The sequence below is a fragment of the Apteryx mantelli genome, chromosome 2 (genome assembly GCF_036417845.1).
Source record: "Apteryx mantelli isolate bAptMan1 chromosome 2, bAptMan1.hap1, whole genome shotgun sequence".
NCBI classification, from domain to species: Eukaryota; Metazoa; Chordata; class Aves; order Apterygiformes; family Apterygidae; genus Apteryx; species Apteryx mantelli.
The window spans coordinates 24126200-24147746 of record NC_089979.1 but is presented as its reverse complement, the minus strand read 5'-3'; the positions used below and the strand labels follow the sequence as shown (position 1 = coordinate 24147746).

The 21547-nt window shown below is 43.5% G+C and overlaps 1 protein-coding gene across 8 annotated transcripts; it reads left to right on the top strand.

The window, feature by feature from the left end:
- Positions 1-3108: 3108 nt before the first annotated feature.
- On the top strand, positions 3109-15853 carry TP53INP1 (tumor protein p53 inducible nuclear protein 1). 8 transcript variants are annotated; one of them, XM_067290325.1, is made up of 6 exons: positions 3109-3188; positions 4733-4828; positions 6962-7248; positions 7800-8148; positions 9836-9869; positions 12302-12399. In XM_067290325.1, exons 3-6 carry the CDS (start codon positions 7137-7139, stop codon positions 12317-12319), a joined length of 513 nt encoding a protein of 170 aa, XP_067146426.1. In that variant the 5' UTR covers positions 3109-3188; positions 4733-4828; positions 6962-7136; the 3' UTR covers positions 12320-12399. The 8 variants fall into 8 exon arrangements, with proteins under 8 accessions (XP_067146426.1, XP_067146424.1, XP_067146425.1 ...); XM_067290323.1 differs by having other exon boundaries at positions 7797-8148; XM_067290324.1 differs by lacking the exon at positions 9836-9869 and having other exon boundaries at positions 7995-8148; positions 12302-15853.
- Positions 15854-21547: the final 5694 nt, after the last annotated feature.

Genomic DNA, 21547 nt, shown 5'->3' with positions numbered 1-21547 from the left:
TCTATTTATAGTTGGTCTCCCTCCTGCTATTCAGCTTTTCAAATGTGGAGATAGATCTGCATTCTCACCTACCATTTGAACAGGCATGACTGAGTAATAGGGCCTCTCCAAGAGGCAGGACACATGGCAGCTCTTTGTTACAAGCTCAATGCATTCATTGTAATTTGCAGATCTTGTCAGTATTTCTGTACTCCATGGCTAGACATATATTGTGCCTACTAAATACTGCAGTTGTATTTCATTGTAGTGGGAACCTTGACAATAGGTCATGCTTTGCATTCATGTTTAGGATCTTGAAAAATCAATACAGTTGAAAACGATGGGGTGCCAGTATCCAATCATTAACTATTTCTGTGATACACAGAGTACTCTGGAAGTGCATGGAAATTTTTGCAGCCAAAGCAATAGCTGTGTCATTTATCTGGCACTGAGCACACAGAAAATACAAGAGGCTGTCTGCTAACTTCTACCAGTAATTGAAAATCATGCAATTACAGATATTACCGGGAAACATGGACAGTTCACTTGCTCCTGAGATTGCTTCAGAAATGTTTTTTTGTAATGCAAGTACAAATGTCAAACTCCTTAAGGGAAGGCCAGTTCCCGAGTTGGGTTTTGTGTCCAGCAAATCCCAGACCAAACTGACTGCATTTCTTTTGCTGTCTAAGGGCCTGATGTAACAACCATTAGAATCAACAGAAAGAGTAATTGAGTTGAAAGACTTTGAATAAAGCATCTAAGGCCACAACTTGCACCATTGCAATCACCAGAAAATTTGTCATTGACCTCAGTGAGTGTAGGATGAAATGCCCAGACTCTTGGTCAGCAGGTATTTAAGTACACACATATAATTTATTTCATTTGTAACCATTCATATGCCTAAGTACTTCTCTGATCTGAAACAAAAGCACACTGGTTGCCAGGTTGAGAAGAGAGGTAGCTTTCAGATCTGCCTCTCTCCTACCACCACCAGTGTGATTTGGAGGAAAGAGTAGGAATAAGGAAATTCATTGTTCCCACCATTTTGCAATGATAGGGAATTAGGAGAAATAAGGGGTAAGTCAGAGGAAAGAAATTGAGAGCAACACTACAGAAAGAGGAGAGCTTCTATCCCTTTAATTACTTCTCAGGGGAGTTTAAAAAATATAAACACTGGCCTTTTAACTTCATTATGAGTCTGTATCTCAAATATAACCCAAGCCTTCCTAGGACTTGCCTATACTGGAAAAATACATTATGTTAATTGATTATCATGTAATTCTTACTATAACAGTCAATATAAACAAAGACTAATATGTTTAACATTTGTTGTTGTTGTTGACCCAAGGTAACCCAGGTGCTAAACATGACAGTTCTTGTCTACACTAAGTGCTTCGTATAGCCTTAATTAACATGTTCTAGCACAATGTAACTTTGCAATACAGATAAATCCTTGGGGGCATTTATTCTTTAAATTTAATTTTCTGTTTCACCTATCTTTAATTCACAAGACACGTGTTGTCTCCAACATCTCCCCTCCCCCACCCTTTAATCTTGCAACCATTATTGCTGAAAATCAGAGATTTAGTCAGCTTTTTCATAAGTTTTTTTAAATTTACAGATTGAATGTTCTGTGTAACATACGATGAGTTTATGCTCCTTGATCGTGTTCAGTGTTATAAAAACAAAGTTGATCTCATAATTCAGGAAGGGTTAGTTCAGCCTAGAAAAGTGTATCATAGAATACAGGACATTTGAAGTTTGTACAAAAAGATTTCAAATCATAACAGCTATGCAGTTTTTCAGTCAAATCACACATTTCAAGCCAATTCTCAGCTGCAAGAAGACATTTTTCAGGCTTTTTCCAAAATACACTTTCTTCATTTTTATTTTACATAGAAAAGTTTTGTTTGTCCTTACAAGAGAAAAAAAATGTGTAAAAAAATTATTAAATACTGAGGTTAAAAGTTTATCTGGACTCCTGCTATAGTGACAACTTTATGTTGCACATCTTGTATTTTAGTAGAATATGTTGTTATTGTTTGTTAGAAACCAATTTGCTTAGCACTACTGAAGCCCTGAACAATCTCAAATTGTTAAGATGTGTTGCCTGCAAGATCACCCTTTGGCTACATATCACCCATTTATTTCAGGGTCTTCAGAGGGGGGCAGATGTTTGCTCAGATGGGACTCACTGCAGGCTGAAGCCCAGAGTACTACTGACAGGGCGAGACATTAAGGTTTATATTAAGAGACTAATGTGCAGTGTGGCTAAATCAACTTTCCTGTGCTATAACTTCATGCTTTGGAATTTCCTTTCCTTTTAGCTGTTCATCTCTTAAAAGAAACACTGCAGTAATGTTCATTGCTGCTGGGTGTTTTCCCCCAAGAAGAAAAATAAGGAGGGGCTGGGGACAGGCTCGGTGACTTAACTAATTCGCAAGCTTTCTGGGGCTGCAGCGTTTGCAGCCTCCGATATTGGGCTTGGAAGCAGTACAAGACAGCTAAGGTTCCTCGGCCTAACAGTTAGCATTTGGCACGTTTAATTAACTCCATTCTTTGCTATCCGTGATCAAAGTGCCACCTGCTATCAAGCGTATAACTACTACTTTAACGGACTGTTTTTCCTTTTTTTACTTTGGAAAGTCGGCGCGTTTGTCCCAGCCGCCCGACCCACCGGTGCGGAAGGCGGCACGTCGGGAGCGGCCCCTCCGCTGAGGGCCCTCGCGCGGGCCCGCCGCCGCTTAAACCAACTGCGCCACCGCTCGCATCGGGGAGGCGCCCGGCGCAGGTGAGTTTCCGGCAGCCCCGCCTCATCGCAAGGTCCCAAGGGGGACCGTTCCCCAACTGCGGCTGCCCGGTGCCGCCTCCGGAGGCCACGGAGGCCACCGCCACCGCCGCCGCTCCGCGGAGCCGCTCCCGGGCCGCGGCCCGCCGCGCCTCCCCCCGCGCCTCCCCGGCTGTTACCCCCCACCCCCCCCCCGGGCCCTGCGCGCCGCGGCCCCGCCCCGGCGCCCGGTCACGTGCGTTAGCGACAGCCAGTGGCGGCGCGGCGCCGCCGCCCGCTCGACGCCCATTGGCGGGACCGCGGCGCGGCGGGGCGGGGCGGGCCGCCGGGCCCGTCAGCTGTGCGCCGCGGCTATAACAACAAAGGGCTCCGCGGGGCGCGGAGTCGGCGCGGGGGAACCGAGCCGAGCCTCCTCGGGACGGTGAGTGGGGGTGCCTGGCCGCCGCGGTACCCCTGCGGTTGCGGCGGGCGCGTCCTTCCCGCGGCGCTGGCCGCGCCGGTCCCGGCGGGGAGGGGAGGGGAGAAGCGGGCGGCAGCGGCCGCCGCTGTGGGGCTGGGGCGCGGAGCGAGCGCCCTGGCTGCCCCCAACCCCCCCGCGGCGCGGCCGGCCGCCCCTTTGTCCCTGCCGCCGGCCCCTCCGCCGGGGGAGGAGCCCGGCCGCGCCCGCCCAGCGGCCCGAGGTGTCGGGTTGCTGCCCGCCGCCGGCCGGGCCGGGCCCCGCGGCGCCCACGGGGCAGGCGTGTCCGGGCCGCGGCCTTGGCGGCGGCGCTGCCGGGCCCTGCCCTTGCCCGCCGCGGGGGAGAAGCCGGGGACGCGGCGTTCCCCTCTGCTGGCAGCCCCGGCCTCCCCCCGCCCCCCCACCGCTTGCGCGGGGCTCCGGCCCCCTGCTGCCCCGGTGCTGCCTTCAGGTGGAGGCAGAAGCCGGGCTGCCGCTCCGCGGGGGGCGGGCGGGGGCGGGCTCGCTGCCGGCCCGTCAGGCGCCTCCCACCGTGCCGCCGGCGCGGGCAGGGCTGCGGCCGCGTCGCCGAGCCGGCGCCTGCGCTCGCAGCGAGGGGCGGGAAGGGCCGGCGGAGCCCCGCGTTGCGGCACCCGCCGGCGCCCCGCGGCTCTGCCGGGCTGCGCGGCCGCTGCCGCCTTGCCTCGCTTCGGCGCCTCTCGGAGGCACCGCGCCGTAGCCCGGCGGTCCCGGCAGCGGCGGTAAAAGCTGCTCGCTGGAGCCTCCTGGCGGTGACCGAAGGGCTGCTCGGCGGCGGCAGCTGGTGACCGGCGGCGTTGGGAGATAACCCCGCGCTGCAGGAATGCTGGGGGGGGCCGCCGCTGGGGGGTTGCTTCGGGTCTCCCTCAGTCCTAGCGCTTCAGGCAGTGCCTGTACATTGAAGTACCTTTCTCTTAAGCTGTGTCTCCCTTGTCTAGTCTGGCAGTGCTCCTTGATAATAGTGCTACTGACCTCTCGGTCTCCATCTGGCTTGTGCGATCGCACGAAAGCATGGCAGGTTTAGATGCACTATTCCGAAAGGATGTCAAACCCGTTTCTAAATTATTCAGATTTGGGGGGAGGGGGATGAGACAACTTGCTTTTAGTCTGCCCTTCTACAGAGAAATGTCTATAGGTCAACAGCTGTAGTTTGTTTAGCATTGATATTGTATCTGTGTCCTCTGGGAACTGATCTGTCATGTTTGCTTGGTAGAGGTTAATTACTTTATGTTGCTATAACATCTATATCTCAATATAGGAGTGTGGGATCTCTCATCTTGCTCAGCTCTGTACTTGGAGCAAAGGCAGCCACTGCCCCAGGGAACTTCCAGTCCAGATCTAGGAAAGAGGTCGCAGGTGCATGTAGAATGGGGAGTACAAGGAAAGAGCTGGTACTGATCAGCATGCTTTGCTGTGAGTGCAGCCTATAACTACACTGTGGCTTGCTAGTTAACATAAAGAAAAATCTAACCTTTTTTTTTCCCCTCTAGGCTTTGTGCCAGAAGAGTGTTATGGATAGATGCAGAAGGTAACTGGAAAACTACAGACTTCAAGCTGTCATTTACAGTCCTGTTTCCTTATCAATGGCAAGTTCTGTCTATATTTTAAGCACCTTCTTGAAAAGGTTTAAGTACTTAGTAACAACTCTATGTGGAAATTTTGCATTTCCTTAGAAAACCTGCCCAGGCTTAGCAACTCTTATGGTTAAAAGGCTTTCCTGCTAACCACTGAAAATTGAACCTAACTGCGAATAAAAGCCATTGCTGCTACATCTACCTACTGCAGATGTAGAAGAAGGGAATAAACACCTGTTTGCCTCTTCTTCCACTCTGTCGTTTCTCTCCTTCCCTCTGTCAAGCTTCTACATTTTTTTATAATCTCTTCTTATATAGCTTTAGACTTCTGATCATTCTTGTAGCTTGCTTCTAGATCTGTCTGGATGTTTGACTTCAAGCTTGGTACTAAAAACTAGATACAAACTCAAGCTGAGGCCTTAGCAGTATTAAACGGAGCAGAAGGGTTAGCTCTTAATACAAACAAGAGTGTTGACTGCAAAATATATCCTGTTATGATATTTAGGCTTTTATGCAACAATACAATTTGTTGACATGCATTCAAAGCATTATCCGTAATACCCTTTTATCACAACTGTAGCTGGGCCAATTGTTCCTAGTCTTGTATTTTCTTGCAGCTGATTGTTCCTGTCTAAGAATTACAGAGTACCTAACTCCTTGAGTTACACTACACCTTTTCATATTGCTTTTTTGACTTGTGAAGACTATTTTGAATTCTAATCCTATCTTCCTGTGCCTTTCCAATAAGGAGATAGCTACATTAATGTCTGTGTGTAAGAGTCAGCATTGCAGGAAGCAGTTGCTCATTGCTGCACTTAAATAGGTGGTGGGGTCTGGTGTTCTGGGCTAAGATGACATAGGAGGCAAAAATGACCCTTTCCTATGGACTGAGCATTATAGGATGGAGCAGGGTATAATGGACTTCAATAATATTCTTTGTGGATTGTATCTTTTAAAAATGGCTGGTTATGTTTGAATGTTTTTCTGTAGTGTAGTGTGTCTTGCTTTGTCTGAATCGAGACATTCTTACTCTTACATAAATGTCCTTCCCCTATTTAATTATTGAAATGGATATTTAATCTCTAGTATTTCAAACATGCTATGGGTAATTCATATACTACTATGGTGAAATTAATTTGTAGTTAAATCACTAAATATCATTCCTAAATAGCTGAATAAGTAATTTAAAAGCTATATAATGGCTTCTGTTTGTTGGTTCAATGCATAAATATTTTGAATGCAAGTATGGTGATCTGAGAAGGCTGAATGTTCAACTTCTTAGTAGTTAAAGGATTTTTGGTCTTAATTCCCAAATGTAAATAGAGTTCAGGCCCATGGTGATTGTCATTAAATCTACATTTAAGGAAGTATACTACTGAGAAATTGATGTTGCTTTTGATTAAATATACAGAAGCTACTTTTTCCTCTAGTTATTTAGAATTACCCTACATGATTAGTTAGACATTTGCAGTGGAAAAAAAATTCCACTGATAACTATGCAGTGCACTTTGAACCTGAAGACAGTATGTTCTTTCCTACTAGCTTGTAGGTAGTGGCCCTGAATCATATGTCATAAGGAAAGAGGAGAAGGAGAAATGCTCCCTTGGGTACCATGGGAAGCCTTCAGAGGAGTCTTAGGGAGAGGTGCGTTTGTGTGGACTGAGGTGTGAGGCTGTTTCAACAGGAAAGATGCAGTTTGCTGCTTCAGTCCATGCACTTGCTCTTCATGTCTTTCTCTCTGTTCAGGAGGAAGATGGGAGAAGTGCAAGGGTAATGGTCTGTCTGGAGGACCTCAGTCAGTGTAGACACAACATCTCTGTATGAATGTCCTCTCCTCCCACTGACATAGGAGAATGAGGGTCAAGAGCAAAACAGACCTTTGCATGGGGAGGAAGATCGAGGAGGAAGGCTGACGGCTCTATGAGGAGACCTAGGCTTTTCCTGTGGGTATCTGGCTGGGAGGGGATGATGAGTGCCAGCAAAGCTGCATTTCCTGGTAGGAAATACTTTCTCTGGTGCCTCAAACTGCACTAATAATAGGTTGTTGGGGTGTTTTGTGTGTGCTGGTGTGTGTTTTTCCTTCAGTTTGTTCCATAGGGATGTTATCTGTTGCTATGTCATTAAGACCCTGTCACCTTTTTGCAGGTTTCACATGAACAACTTTTTGCCAGTCATGACTCTGCATGTCCTGTACCTAAGCTGATAAAGCATGTATGCACTTTAATGTCAAGTCTATGCCGCTCTGCTAATACAGTGTGAGCTGTACCTTAAACCTTGGATATAAAGACCTACAAACCAAAGTCTTGTTCCTGCCTTAGTAATGTTCCAGAGGTTAAATAACATGTTCATGGGAGAGATTGATAGCTTGTCCAGCCAGGAGCCCGAGTTCAGTGAGAAAGAAGATGACGAATGGATTCTGGTTGATTTTATAGGTAAGATGTCTGTCAAATATAAGCTCTGCCTACTTCCTGCTGTAGTTCTATTTGTCATACTTTCTATTTGTCATACTTCCATCTAAAGATACCAGTAACTCATAAGGAACTTTAATCCACATTGTTTTTGTTTATGTTGAGTGTGGAGTGTTTTCCAAACAAACCTACCAAACATGTTATGTAAACTGATGAGAGAAATGATGTCATGCTTATAAACTTGACACACTTGTGCTTCAGCAGAACCATTTGTACAGATAAAACATATTTGACTTATTACACAATTGTATTGCTTTACTGATAACAGTTGTTTTACATGTCTAACATAGGCTGTCAGGGAACTCCCTTTCCCCTCCCCTTGCTTGTGTGTAAAAAAAAAAAAAAAAAAAAAACCAAAAAAACCCAAACTTGTGTACATGCTGATGGTGGTTTATTTCTGTTTCTTTGTTTTTTGTATCCTGTTTCTGACTACGTATGACCTTGTTGTTTTCGATCTCCTGCAATCACCAATGTCCATGGCTTCCTCTCAACTGACTAATGGCCACCTCCAGCAGACACTTGCACTAATTCCTCCACAGAGGAAGCGGACATCACCAAAACATCAGCTGTGGACAGCTCGCCAGTCTTCTCTTGTTTACCAGCTCCTTTGGAACATTTGCCGGAGGCCAATGAATCCTGTTTCATCCAGTTCGATTCGTGTCCAATGGAGGAGAGCTGGTTTATTACCCCTCCCCCATGTTTTACTGCAGGTGGATTAACCACTATAAAAGTTGAAACCAGTCCTATGGAGAACCTCCTGATAGAGCATCCCAGCATGTCAGTGTATGCTGTCCATAATACCTGTCACAGCCTTAATGAGACTAGCTGTGGAAATGAGGAGTTTCACAGTCCAGGTAGTCCCAGGTATGTCCAATTTCTTTTGCTAAGCAAATACTACTTGCCAAGGAGTTCTGTCACTAAAAATATCTGGTTTCTACTTGTTTAGCTCAAACTTAATACTGAATTTTCCAGCTTATTTCAGAGCAAGTGAATAAAGCATGAATACTACATAAGTTGAGGTAAGGTGGTCAGAGCCTCTTGCCTGCTTAGAGAAATGTTACACAAGATGACTGTGCCAGAAAACAATTGGATGTGCTGTTTTGACACTAACGAATACTTATGGGGCCTAACTGTTCCCTCACAGAACTCACTCCAGTCCTGTTGAAACTGGTGGCAGTAAATTGTGTAGCTGATAATGTAAATTTGAAAGCACTTTGGCCCCTCCATAGCTACGTTTTAATTTTAATAAACATTAGTCAGTACCCTTTTAGTCACTTTGAGGTGAAAGATATTACTTTCTCCATTCTGATGGGGTGGGTCTCGGACAAAAACTAATCTAGTGATAAGTCTGGGCAGGATGAATTTTAACATGGGTGGCTTGTGAAACAAAACCAAACTGAAAGATTCCACAAAACTTACTGCTTACAGGGTAAAAATTGACTTTGTAAACTTCTACTTTTAGTGAGGTCAAAAGTTATACTGCTAGGTTTTGGGTCCTAAAGAGCCAGTTGTACAGAATGACTGCAGACTCAGTTTGACTCAGTGCTTTGAGTGTATAAAGGTGTATACCTTTATACAAACATAGTATACATGTATGTGTAAATACAATATTTTTTTTACCATCAAGACTCCACCCTTGCCCACATATTCAAATGTTTGTGAATCTTGATGAGTAACAAAGGTTGACTGACTTTATCTCCCTCTGGTGCTTACCCTTAGAAACAATAAGTAAAAAGTCATAGTATAGTGAGCTTTGTCATACAGAAAGTGGTGACAGTGTAGTGGTGAAGTTGTTCCCGGGACTGAAGTTGTTCCCTACCCATGGACTTCTCCAGTCAGCTCCTAGCTATATTTAAAGCTGCTAGTTCAAAGAAATGGGTGGGTTTTTTTGTTGTGAGAAGACATACACTGCTGTATAATACTGAAGCATGGTGCTGATACAAATTTCCTGTCCTCTAAGATTAAGGATCTGATTACTTGGGAAGGGCAGTTTGCAGTGTTAAGCATCAAGGATCCAGATTAACTTAAATCGGATGGAAGCTTTGAGTACACAGCACCTCTAAAAATGAGGGTCTGGAGGAATCTGCAAAACAATTATAGGCTGTTAGGCATGGCACAGTCTAGTCCAAAGATAGGCCAGTTTATCTACACCATTAATCTCCAGTGGATAGTAACAAGCAAAGTCATTTACTGACTTTCCCTAGTGACTTGTGAACTAGGGATGCTGGTATAAATTATTCTAGAGACTAATCTTGTATTATGTTAAGCAGTGCAGTTAAGCTACTTGTGTATGTTGGGAAGCTAGAGGTGTGACACTGAACTGGTGTGTGGTTAAGTGTCTTCACGCTGAATTTAGTGGTGGTGTTGCTTCATCGGGGATCAAGCCTTCTGTGTATGAGAATTGTTTTGGGTGACAAAAGTGGGCATAATTTTAAGTCTAAAGCTGAGATAAAGTACAGAAACTGAGGAAATCAATGACACTAATGCGTTAAGTTTCAAAAGCTGTTTTGAAATCTCTAGTGGTTTAATGGTTGGCCATTTAACATTGTAGGGCCAAGAAAAGCTGCTTAAGGCACACTGGCACAGTAAGTACTACTGTTTTGGGACAGTGCTTCTTGTTTGATCAGTCTGCTAGCAACACTGCTTCCTTTAGAGCCTTCTATGCCAAAACAATACTGGTTTTAGGACTAACCTTTGTGCCAAATTATGTTACTCGATCAAGCCTAACTACATCTGCTTTAACAAGCCAAAAATGCTAAGTGCAGAAAAACTACTTAAAGATTAATTGAGAGATCTGAATCCTTTAATTTTTCTTGTGAGGTCTGTCCATATAGTGCAGTTAGCAGGACACTTCTGCTTTTTAGCAAAATAGATGCTGGGGGCATGTCAGAAAATGTATATAGCAACAGTCTGGCTTTAGTCTCTATCAGTGTGGTCAAAATGTCTTTTTAGAGGGTCTGGGTCTAATCAGCCCTGTTCTCCTAGTACCTGGGATTCACTAGTGCCAGACCACCAAAAGCAACAACTAAGATACCAGAATGCCGTGTTTCAGAAGAGTCCATGGCCTTCTAGCTAACTTAAACCAGCTCTGCTATTCCAGCTTCACTCTTTTTAAAGTGGCAAGTAAAAAGTATTGGTTTACAAACAAGTGCTGGATGAGTACTTGATAGTAAAAGGAAAAAGTTGAAATATCCTGGATCAGTGTTTTTGAATCTTCTTTCCTTCTTTGGAAGAAGTCTCTATTTGCTCCTTGTTAATTCATTTTCAAATCAAAAGGATGTTGCATAAACTTCCCCCCTCCTTTAAGTTAGCCATATTTTTCCATAATAAACCACAGCACTGTGTATTAGCAGCTGATGGTCTTCATGAGCTTAATGATATGAAGTGAAGGCATGCTCAGGAAATACACATTCTAACAGCAAGATGTGTTGTGGCGTCCTAGCTCCTTGCAGCTTTCCTTAGTGATGTTTCATTTGGAGTTCCAGCTCCAGCACTGTTGAGCATGTTAAGGAATCACCAAGTTTAGAAAACAGGAGCTCCATATTTGTAGAGACCTGTATGTAAGCTAAACTGTTGTAGTTTGTAAGCAGTTTTTCTATGCAAATTACTGCAAATTCATTTGGGTTAACTTGTTCACATTTGTTTCTTGCTTCGTATTTCCAGTGCTAAGTCTAAGACACTGTCTGAATGAACAGGAAAACTAGCATGTCATGCATGGCTATTCTTGATTCTGTACACTCCAGTCCTTTCAACTGAAACTACTCAGGGCAATAAAAGCAAGTGGATTTTGATATTAAAAAAAAAAAGAGGGGAGGGGGCAAGATATCTTGCTGACGGAGTATTTCCTACAGTGTGGAGCAGAGGGGGGTGAAGGAGCTCACTCCTGTGCCAGTCACATATGTGTCCCCCCCAGCCCCTCCCTCCTGGGAGCAAGACTGAGAAGGCATACTGGGCCATGGCAGACCAGGCTCTTATCATAGACTTTCCAAGAGTCCACAGAGACTTTATACAATAAATGCAAATTAAACCAGTCAGAGGCTGCTGTCCTTTGTTAGAGGCATGCTAGTACTGAAAAACAGACTTCCCAAGAGACCTCTTGCTCATGCTTGAGCAAGCGCCTAGGTCTTGCAGCCATCCTTCCTTGGCATCAGAGTTGCAGGCTAGTAGTCAGCCCCTAGGGGAGGGAGGAAGAAATCAACTGCTGTGCCACTGGTCTCATGTGGCACTCGGACTTGGGATTTGCATTATTTTTAAATCTGCCAAGCTATTTTTATCTTCACTTTGGAAGCTTCAGGAAACACCAGTGATTGTTCTGTGAAGTAGGAAGTCCTTTTTCAACATGTCAGTCCCTGCTTGCATAGGCTGCTGTTTTGTTTAACTAGTGCATGATGGAGTAGGGATTTGCCAAAACTGCTGACTCTTTGCTCATGAAATCAAGAGGTCTGGTTGAGGAAAGATCCTTTTAAGTTATTTCCAGGGTGTCACAACTGGTCCATCTTTCCCATTCCTGTGTATGAATGTCATTTGGATTTACTTGCATGGCTACCAATCCAAACAAACATCTTCACTAGTGCACTTCCTGTTTTCAGTCTGAATAACTCATGTCAAGTTGATTTTTTTTTTTTTTTTTTTAAGCCGAACTTTGCCTAGTGAATAAATCTAAGTCTTCTAAAAGTCAGTGTGACACACATCACCTCTGACTTCTGGTGCCTGTTGCATTTTGGGGCTGGGGGGGGTGGGAGATGGAAGGGCACAATAGAATAATACACTAGATGTCCAAGGCCTATTGTGTTGCCTTTAACAGGAAAAAGTGAGTTAGCAAAAGTAGACATTGCTTATCAACATGGTTTTTCTAAATTGATTTGGCTTAACTTCAGCCCAAATCTTTGTCCAGTGTAGTAGCATGCAGGTGCCCTTTTGAAATGCTGGATGTCAACATTAATATTCTCATGCCCTCTTTATAACTTTAATTTCTTTTTCAAAAAATAGTGACTGATATGTGCTTGTTACATTTTAGAATGGAGGCCCGAAATGAAATGGGACAGCATGTTCACTGCTATGTTGCAGCTCTTGCTACTTGTTCAAGTTTTCTGGAAAAAAGCAAGAGCTTTCGTCCTACCCACTGGATAAAAGAACATAATGAAAGACACTATCTCAACAGAAATGGTCTCCGTCGCCAAAATCTTACCAGGGATTGCCACTCGCGGCAAATCAAGCACAATGGACTGTTTGTTCACCAGCCTTGCCAGCGTCAGTTCAATTACTGATGGCTCTTGTGGTTTTAATCTGTTTTAATTTTTTTTTAGGTTGCTCTTGTTTTCATGCATAGATAAGTGTGGTCAATCTGAAGCTGATCATCAGTTCCTCAAACAATCATAACTAGCGTTACACTTATTTGAAACAACACATACATCTCTAAACATCTTTCTGTAAGTCCTAAATGGTGATGTTAAATATCAATGTCTTGGAAGCCTATCAGTACAATAGTTTGTGTGATATTTTTATAAACTATGATGTATAGATGGGTTTTTAGTTGGCATTTTAAAGAAGCTTTTAACAGATGGAAAAATCAGTTACATTTTGTATTAATCAAACGGAGTTAGAAAATTTGAGGTTAGCCATATGCTTTAATGACCAGTACTTGACAGCTTGTATATTTGTATTCAGCATATATGATTACACTCTAACAAGAAAATACTATAGCTGCCAATGGATATTACGTAGCTATGCTGAACTGTTACAAGAAGGACATCTAATCTACATTGCCTAGTACCTACTTGTGTTGAGAGTGGAGTCAATAGGTGTGTTGGATACTTTATATGGGTATCAGAAAAGGGTTAAATGTCCCCCAATATTTCTGCAGTACAACATGACTCTGGTGTTACAGGTGTAGTACCTCAAGGTGCAATGAAAGGAAAAGTAGACCTATGGGTTAAGTGTAGATGCATAATCCAGAGCCAAACTGTATTTTATCTAGTACAGTTCAAGTGCTTTTTTCCCCTCTGTAATGCCTCTCTCTATTTTTCCCCTCTCCTCTGTCTTTGAAGAAGGTTTAAAAAACAGAAAACTAACCTGTTCTGTTTAATCTCTAGTCCAGTTAAGGAAAAAAGGGATGGATCAGTTGTTCTTTTAATCCCATTGGTAGCTGACCACTCTTTTAAGTTAAGCTGGTGGATGGCTACTTCTGAGCTGCTAATTGCTGTTAGGTATTTATAGGTTGAGAGTAGCTCAAAAATCGCTAGAAGAAAGACTTTATCAAAAGTTCTCCTAATTCTGTCCTAGCTAAAACAATGAAATCTGAGTTAACAGTTACTGGAAATAAAGGGCAGTTTGTGGCAGGGAAAAGCATGCTGAAAAACAGCCTTAGGGGACTAATGGAGTAACAGCAAGATGTATAAAAACCTCAGGTATATCAGCAGTGGTTGCTTTCCTATTCAATCTCAGGCATTTTGGGGTGGCGGGGGGGAACTGGATATAAATTCTGTAGGCCAATAGGAAAGAAGAGCCATTCAAAAAACTATCAAATATTTTTCTTAACACTGTGCAAGATCTTCTTTGCTTGAAGTAGGCAGATGCTCAAAAGTTAGTTTTAGTGGTTAACAAAGAGTGCATATATTACAAAGCAGCCACATGATATACTGAGCCCTGATAGATCAGTCTGGGAACTAGATTAAATGGTTACAGAGGGGAGGAAGCAGAAAGATAGTCACAGAAGAAAGGGGGAAAATGTTTGCTCCATTTCCCTTTCTCAGTGCTTAACATATGACTTACTGTTTTCCTGCATTTAGTTCCTAGAGTGTTAAAGTATTAACATTACATTCAACCATGTCTTCCGGTGGTTCTTATACCGAAGCTGGTATAAGGAGTCAGGTGGGAAGCCTTCGAAATTAGGTAAGATCACTAATGTGAATTATTCTAGACCTATGATATGTTTCTCAAAATTTGGCCAAATGTGTTAATTTCACTGGAGCAAAAGCCCAGCAATCTGAATGTAGTTCATGTAGTTAGTTTTGCACATGCTGCACCTGGAACCATTGTGGTGCATACTTAGTGTACAGAAAATAGCACTTACAACCTTAGTTTCACTGCAGATGTACTGCCTTCCTGGGTTTGGATAAGATTGTTGCAAATGGATGTTGACAAATAGATGTGTAAGATCAAGTGGTGCTTTCCTGGCTACAGTAGTCTCTCCCTCTCTTTTTTTTTTTTTAAGACATGTTGAATGCAGACTCATATGTGGACAGTGACAGAAAACAAAACTGGTTATACTGAGTTTCCAAAATAGGGGTTTTGTTAATATTCTCTTCAACAGTGCATACCTATGTTCATACAGCAGTTCTTCTGTGGTCCGAATACTCTGGCTTATTTGTCTGCAAATAGCTGTAGTTTCACCAGTCCCTCATCCATTCACTGACACAAATACTTTTACTTGCCTCAGATTATCTACCTTTATCACTCCGACTTTTTGTCCAATTTATATTTCCTTCTCCTCACTGCCAACTTTCTAGCTCAGGAAAATTCCTTACTTTCCTGTTTTATTTTTCTTTGTATATAAGTAACTACTTTCCTTCAGCTTTAATTTTCTTAAAGTTAAATGAAGGAAGATGGAATCTCCACCTCCCTGTGTTGGAAGGAGTAAGTAATCCTTTAACTTTTAATGGAGGGATGGAGTTGAGAGTATAAGGCTCCCAGGTGTTAGAATGAGAGTCTTGGTCTGTGTGTGTTTTGGTTGGTTTTTTTTTAAGTAGGCAAGTAAATGCAACTTTAGACTGCTCCTAGAACTGGGAGATACTGATCTTTTTATACTACATTACTAGATAACTTTCTGGTGATGAAAGCCTATATCTTTCAGGATATAAACTGTTTTGTTGCACAAAGCTGTGCTTCTCAGTTCATAATATTGGAAACTGTGTTACTGTGTGAGATAGAGTACTGCATCAATGGCTTTTTGTTAATTTGTTTTGCATATTTATGTTGGTCTAGCCCCATTTTGTGCCTGGAGCTGCTGGGCAGTTAGATTTGTTTTGGTTTTCTGTTTTAATAGTGAGCTGTGTGGCTTTTTATATGGTTTTGAATTGTATTAGGATGTGTTTGTTTTTTTTCTCTTGTAAAAGTGGAGACCTTGCATTGTCTCAGATGCTGATTTGATGCTCATGAATCTTGCTGAAACTGTATTTTCATATGTATTGGTCAATGGACAGATTTGCATTTTAAACAAAACTGTGCCTTCTAGGTGTAACTTTACACAGCAAACTTGAAGATTAAAAAGGGACATTTCAGTTAGGATTAATACTGTACATTCAGACTATGCATATATGGCAGCTTCTTTCCAGAGCCACTTCTGTTTGTAGCAGTCCTTTTGATACAGAAGAATGTCTGGCTCTTAATAGTTTAATACAAGCTGAAAAAATGACAAAATACAGCACTTTGCCAAAAAGTAGCATTGCTTAACCAGTGTGTATTTACTAAAGTGATCTTCTGTATTTTGTTTTCATGGTGCATCATGCACACCATGGGGAATCATTATGATCTTAACTCTCAATAAAAATGGCCTATTAAGAACTGTGAATCTGTCCTTTTATATTGTAGGTATGTTAAATTCTGAATGTCTGAGCACACCTTGGGTATGGTATAAGGGAAGATTCAACTGCAAAGGTCCACTTGTATTTCAAAATTCCTGCTCCATTACAGGAGGAATTCTGCAATAACCTCTTCCTTGGGTATTGTCACCTGTGTGTGTGTTGTTCTTTTTTTTAACCTAATTTCCCTATTAGAGTCAAAGAACTAGCATTAGAATTCTGCTTATCCTTTGCCAATTTCAAATGTAGATTCCTCTGGGAATTTTTTTGCGTTACTTGATCAATTTTGCATTACTTGATCAAGTGACAATTCGTGTTCAAAGGAGCATTACCTATCCCGTAATCTCTTCTCTGTTGCCAACTGCTACATTTCCTGATTAGCATGCAGAAGTGCAGTAGATGAACAGGACAGAGAATTTATTACTGCTTTTAAGTGTGCATGGGGGGAGCAAAAGCTAGTATTGAATTGCCATGGAAGGGAAATGATGAAATTACAAAAGACACTTCCTCATAAGGGTATGTGGAAAATACAGCTTTCTTCCAGTGACTGCTTTGACTAGTCTTCATCTTGAGTGAAATGACTGCTAGTCACACACCAGTGATCGGAGTGGCAACTTGACTATGTTCTCTGCTACAAACCTCTGGTTAGTCTCCTTGGCTGCCACACAGGCTAGACACCTTGCACCAAGCGCCTATTGGTAACAGGTGTACTCAGCAGTAATGGTGAGTCTAACACTGCCTGATCGTTCTACACAGCTCACTGTGGCCACTGATGGATGCTGTTGCCCACATAGGCTTGGTCTTCCCTGAGATATTAAACTGAATATATACATGTTGCTATGAACTCAGCTACCCTCCACATATACAAAAATCTAACTCAAGTGTGATGGGGCTTTTACCTCAACATAGGCTGTGAATCAGAATAATTTGGGTTGGAAGGGATCTTGAGGTTTCTAGACCTCACATCCTCTAGAGCTGCACATCCTTTGGGCAACCTGTTCCAATGCTTGGCCGTTGTCATAGGGGGGAAAGTTTTTTCCTTCTCTGGTCTGAACCTCTCTTGCTTCAACTCGCCCCCGTTGCCTTTTGTCCTCCTGGTGTGCACCACTGAAAAATCTGTCTCCATCTTGGCAACCTCTCATTGGTACTTAAAGGCTGCTGTGAGGCACATGAAAGGTGGAAACAGGTGAGCTAGAGGGAATGCACAGACCCTGTTCAAGGGTGCAGGGATGGGGTTAGGAAAGCCAAAGCCTGCCTGGACTGAATCTGGCAAGGGACAAAAAGGGCAACAGGGGCTTCTACAGGTATATCAACTGCAAAAGAAAAACTAGTGAAAATGGGGGCCTCCTGCTGAATGGGGCAGGAGATCTGATGAAAAAGGACATGGAGAAGGCTGAGGTACTCCATGCCACCTTTGCCTTGGTCTTTACTGGTAAGACCAGCCTTCAGAAATTCTCAAGCCTGGACCAATGAAGACTTAACTTTAGCAGAGGAAGAGCAAGTTAGGGAACACTGGAAGAAACTGGACATATACTAGTCCATAGGACCTGATGGGATGCATCTGTGATTGCTGAAGGAGCTGGCTGATGTCACTGTAAGGCCACTCTTGATTATCACTGGAATGTCTTGGTGGTCAGGGGAGGTTCCTGAGAACTAGAAGGAAGCAAATGTCACTCCTATCTTCAAGAAGGAGGATCTAGGGAACTATAGGTCAGTCAGCTTCACCCTGATCTCTGGGAAGGTGATAGAGCAAATAATCCTGGAAATGATTTCCAAATGTAGGAAGGTCAAAAAGGTGATTGTAAAGACATGCTGACTACTTGCAGAGGGGATGAGTTGACTGGCTTGGTGGACAAAGGGAGATCAGTGGATGTCATTTGCCTTAACTTTAGCAAGACTTTCAACCCTGTCTCCCATAACACCTGCTTATGTAGTCCATTTTTCATCAATTTGCAAGGATGTTGAGGTGGATGGAAAACCAGCTGAACTGCTGCTATCAGAGGCTTTTGATCAGCAGCATGAAATACAGCTGGAGGCCAGTCACTAGTAGTGTGCCCCAGTGGTAAATACTGTGTCCAATACTGTGTAACATCTTCATTAATGACCTGGATCATATGACAGAGTGCACCCTCAGCAAGTTTGCTGATAATGCAAATTTGGGAGGAATGGTTGATATACCAGAGGGCTGTGCTTCCATTCAGAGGGACCTTGACAGGCCCTCTGGTGAAATAGGCCAAGAGGAATCTCATGAAATTCAAAAAAGGGAAGTGAAGTCCTGCACCTGGGGAGGAACAACCCAGCTCTGCAGAGAAGGACCTGGGGTTCCCGGTGGACAAGCTGATCATGAGCCAGCACTGTGTCCTTGTGGCCAAGAAGGCCAATGGCATCCTGGGCTGCATTAGGCAGAATGTTGCCAGCAGGTTGAGAGATGTTTCTTCCCCTCTGTTCAGCCCTGGTGAGGCTGCATCTGGACTGCTGGGTCCGGAGCTGGGCTCCCCAATATGAGAGAGACATGGAGCTACTGGAGTGAGTCCAGTGAGCACCACCAAGATGTTTAAGGCATTGGAGCATCTCTTATACAAGAAGTTGCTGTGAGAGCTGGGACTCTTCAGTCTGGAGAAGACAAGACTGAGGGGGGATCTTATTAATGTGCATAAGTACCTGAAGGGAGGGTGTCAAAGGACAAGGCCAGGCTCTTTTCAGTGGTTCCCAGTGACAGGGTAAGAGGCACAACGGGCACAAACTGAAACACAGGAAGTTCCACTTGAACATAAAAAGCGCCTTCATAAAGAACAGGCTCACTGGCCTTTAGTTGTCTGGACTGTTCTTTTCCCCATTTTTGAAGGTGGGTGTGACATTTGCTTTCCTCAGTTGTTAGGGATCCCTGATCTCCATAACTTTTTGAAGATGATGGAGACTGGCCTTGCAAGGACATCAGCCAGCTCTCTCAGCATGCTTTGATGCAGACTGTCTGCTCCCATGGACTGACTTCACATGTAAATGGAAGCAGCGCCAGTATGAACAAACCACTTTACTTCTTTGGCTGCTCTCACATATCAGCTTGTATTATCTGTAGGTATGTGTTTCTCCTGAGTCAATCTTTTCCATGGGAGACCTGTAGATCACTGGATTTCTGTGTGCTTTTTTTTCCCCTCAGTATCTGTGACAGGATGAAGAGCAGGTTCCAGACTGTAATTCCTGATAGTTATGTTTTTCCACTTGTGTTGATCATGTATGTTGTTAACTTCAAGGATTCCAATTCTGTCACTTGCAGTTGTCAAATTCTAAAATTGAACAAACTGGGAGAGAAAATGATCTGCTTAACTGACATTGAATCAGAATTTGAAGAACAGAACATCTGTCTTCCCAGAGCAAACACTTGAGTAACAACTTTCATTTTCAGATGTCAATCATGTGATCTGTATGCTTATCTAAGCAGTGTTTATACTAAGAGCTATCGTTTTCTACACAAGAAAGTTTGACCAATTACACCTGTATAATCATATCCCTGCAGATAAGCTAACGTACTGATTGTGTTCCTCTTGGTGCTGACTCCAGACTCAATGTAGCTTTTTAAATTTAGGTTGGATGCCTTTCAAAACATAAGCTTTTTTTTTAAAGCACTTTGGCAAAACAAAAATGTTCATGTAAAGAATCGTATCAGTAAAAAACGTATTAACTTATATTCTCACCTCACAGGCTAACTTTCCTGTTTATATAAATCCTTGTGCATCTCTCATGAAGCTAGCATACTAATTACTGCTCTCAGAGACCTAACCCTGTGCTGGAAGCACTCTGTTTCCTTGTCAAGCTGTTCAGTATTTGCTTTCTTTGTCTCGCTGGCTTCTTTAGGTGCATATTTATAACCACAAAATGCTCTCACCTCCATCATTCAGTGACACAGATGCATGTAGGCTTTGGTCTTTTTAACACATACATAAATGACTCATCAGAAGAACAGACTCATGCTGCTACGGCGCAGTTGTTCCCATGATGCAGTCGCAATAGATCAATTTTTTAAAGTAAACGGGACTGGGCTGAGGCTTAACAGGGTGTGTAGTGAAGTTTTGTTTCTCAGCCAGCCTTTTTCTCCATGAAAATGCCCTCTGCCTGTCTTGGAGCTACTGCTGTAAAACTAATACGTCGCAAATGAATCTCTTGACTTGTTCCAAAGTTTTGTATGCAGATAGCTGAACCCTCAAACACCTTAGTGAGTCAGATAGCTATATTGTAATTTCATGGGGGAGCAAAGGAAAAAAGTAATAGCAAAAAATAGATAAGAGTAACAAAAACAGGCAAGAGGCCAGGAGCAGACTTCAGATCTCAACTCACAAACATGAACTGTGCCATAAACTTACACTTCCTTCTGAAGTGCAGCCTTCATGTTGCTATGTACAAAGCAAAAGCTGACCTGTCAGGTGGTATAATAAAAAATATCATTATGCACAAAAAATAATCCTATATTCCCTGAAATGGGGCACCACAGAAAATTAACAGAGACAGAGAGCGGGGAATGGGGGGTCCCATGATCATTTGGGGCATGTGGGTAACGGCCATTGACTATCAATTTTTGCTAAGGGAAGAGGGAAGCTGAGATCATGACTAAGAAAGGGAGGACTGATATAGGCAGAGGTACCCCCTTGGGTACACCCAGCAGTGAATTTCAGCTGTAGTTGAAATACTGCTGCTGAGCCCAGCTGATAGTGGCCATGGGTTCTCAGCTGTGAAGTGAAAGCATTGCTTCAAAATTGAAATTTCAGGTGTCAAAACTGAAACTTTATCAGACAGCCCATGGGAACAAAGAGGGAGAAGAGAGGGTGCATTTCTTCAGTTTATATGCACCCTCTCAGGACCCATGTAAACAAACCCATGATTAGTTACTTAATTGGCATCTCACCTGCAAAACCTGAGATCTCATCTGCAGTTTCCTCCTGCCCATACTCGTGTCCCTATGCCAAGTGTAGGGGGAAAGCGTCAACCGAAGACAGCTGGCAGAACAAGCTACTTGGCAGAGTGTAGCTGTTCTGTGGTGTGAGATGGAGGAAGAGGAGATGGACAAGTCTGGTATTAAATGAGGAGAGAGAGGAATTTGGCTTCTGTGACTTGTGCGAAACCAGCAAACAGCTGAGTTGATAGGTTCATCATTACCAAATATCTACTGATGGTAGGCAGTTTATCATGGGGTGTTATCCACTGCAAATCATCTTTCCCTTTGAGAGATCTACGATCAGCAATATAGAGAATCATAAGTGATCTCTTGTTCCCTGGGCATCAAAAGGGTTTTTGCTGCAGTGCTTGGATACTGGAGCATCAACAGCAGATGCTCTTCACTGTGCATGCTGGGGATGGAAAGCCTTGAGCTAAGGGCCCTGGCCACAGGTGTGACCAGGTGATGTGAGTCAGTCTGAATGAGGACCGCCTCTGCCCCCAGGCCAGGGGCTGGCCTGGGGGGAAGAGGGCTTGCTGCTGCTGCAGCAAGCTGCCCACTTCTGCCAGTAGCAGGGGAGGGGGGGTTGCTAATGTGCTGCCCACCCTGGGGCATGAAGGGCATGGTGAGGATGAGCTTTGGTAAAGAAAGCACTGTACTGTTATCTTATCCGTATTCTACCTGGCTCTTTTCTGTGGCCTGAGATTCCTTCTTTTCCCCCACTTACAACTATCTTCTGGTTCAAAATGTGTCACAT

Bases quoted from the DNA above. Each gene is read 5' to 3' on its own strand.
- TP53INP1 (XM_067290318.1), top strand. From the start codon at position 7,137: ATGTTCCAGAGGTTAAATAACATGTTCATGGGAGAGATTGATAGCTTG. The intron at 7,249-7,796 runs GTAAGATGTCTG...GGCCACCTCCAG, and splicing joins GATTCTGGTTGATTTTATAG to CAGACACTTGCACTAATTCC. The intron at 8,149-12,301 runs GTATGTCCAATT...GTTACATTTTAG, and splicing joins CACAGTCCAGGTAGTCCCAG to AATGGAGGCCCGAAATGAAA.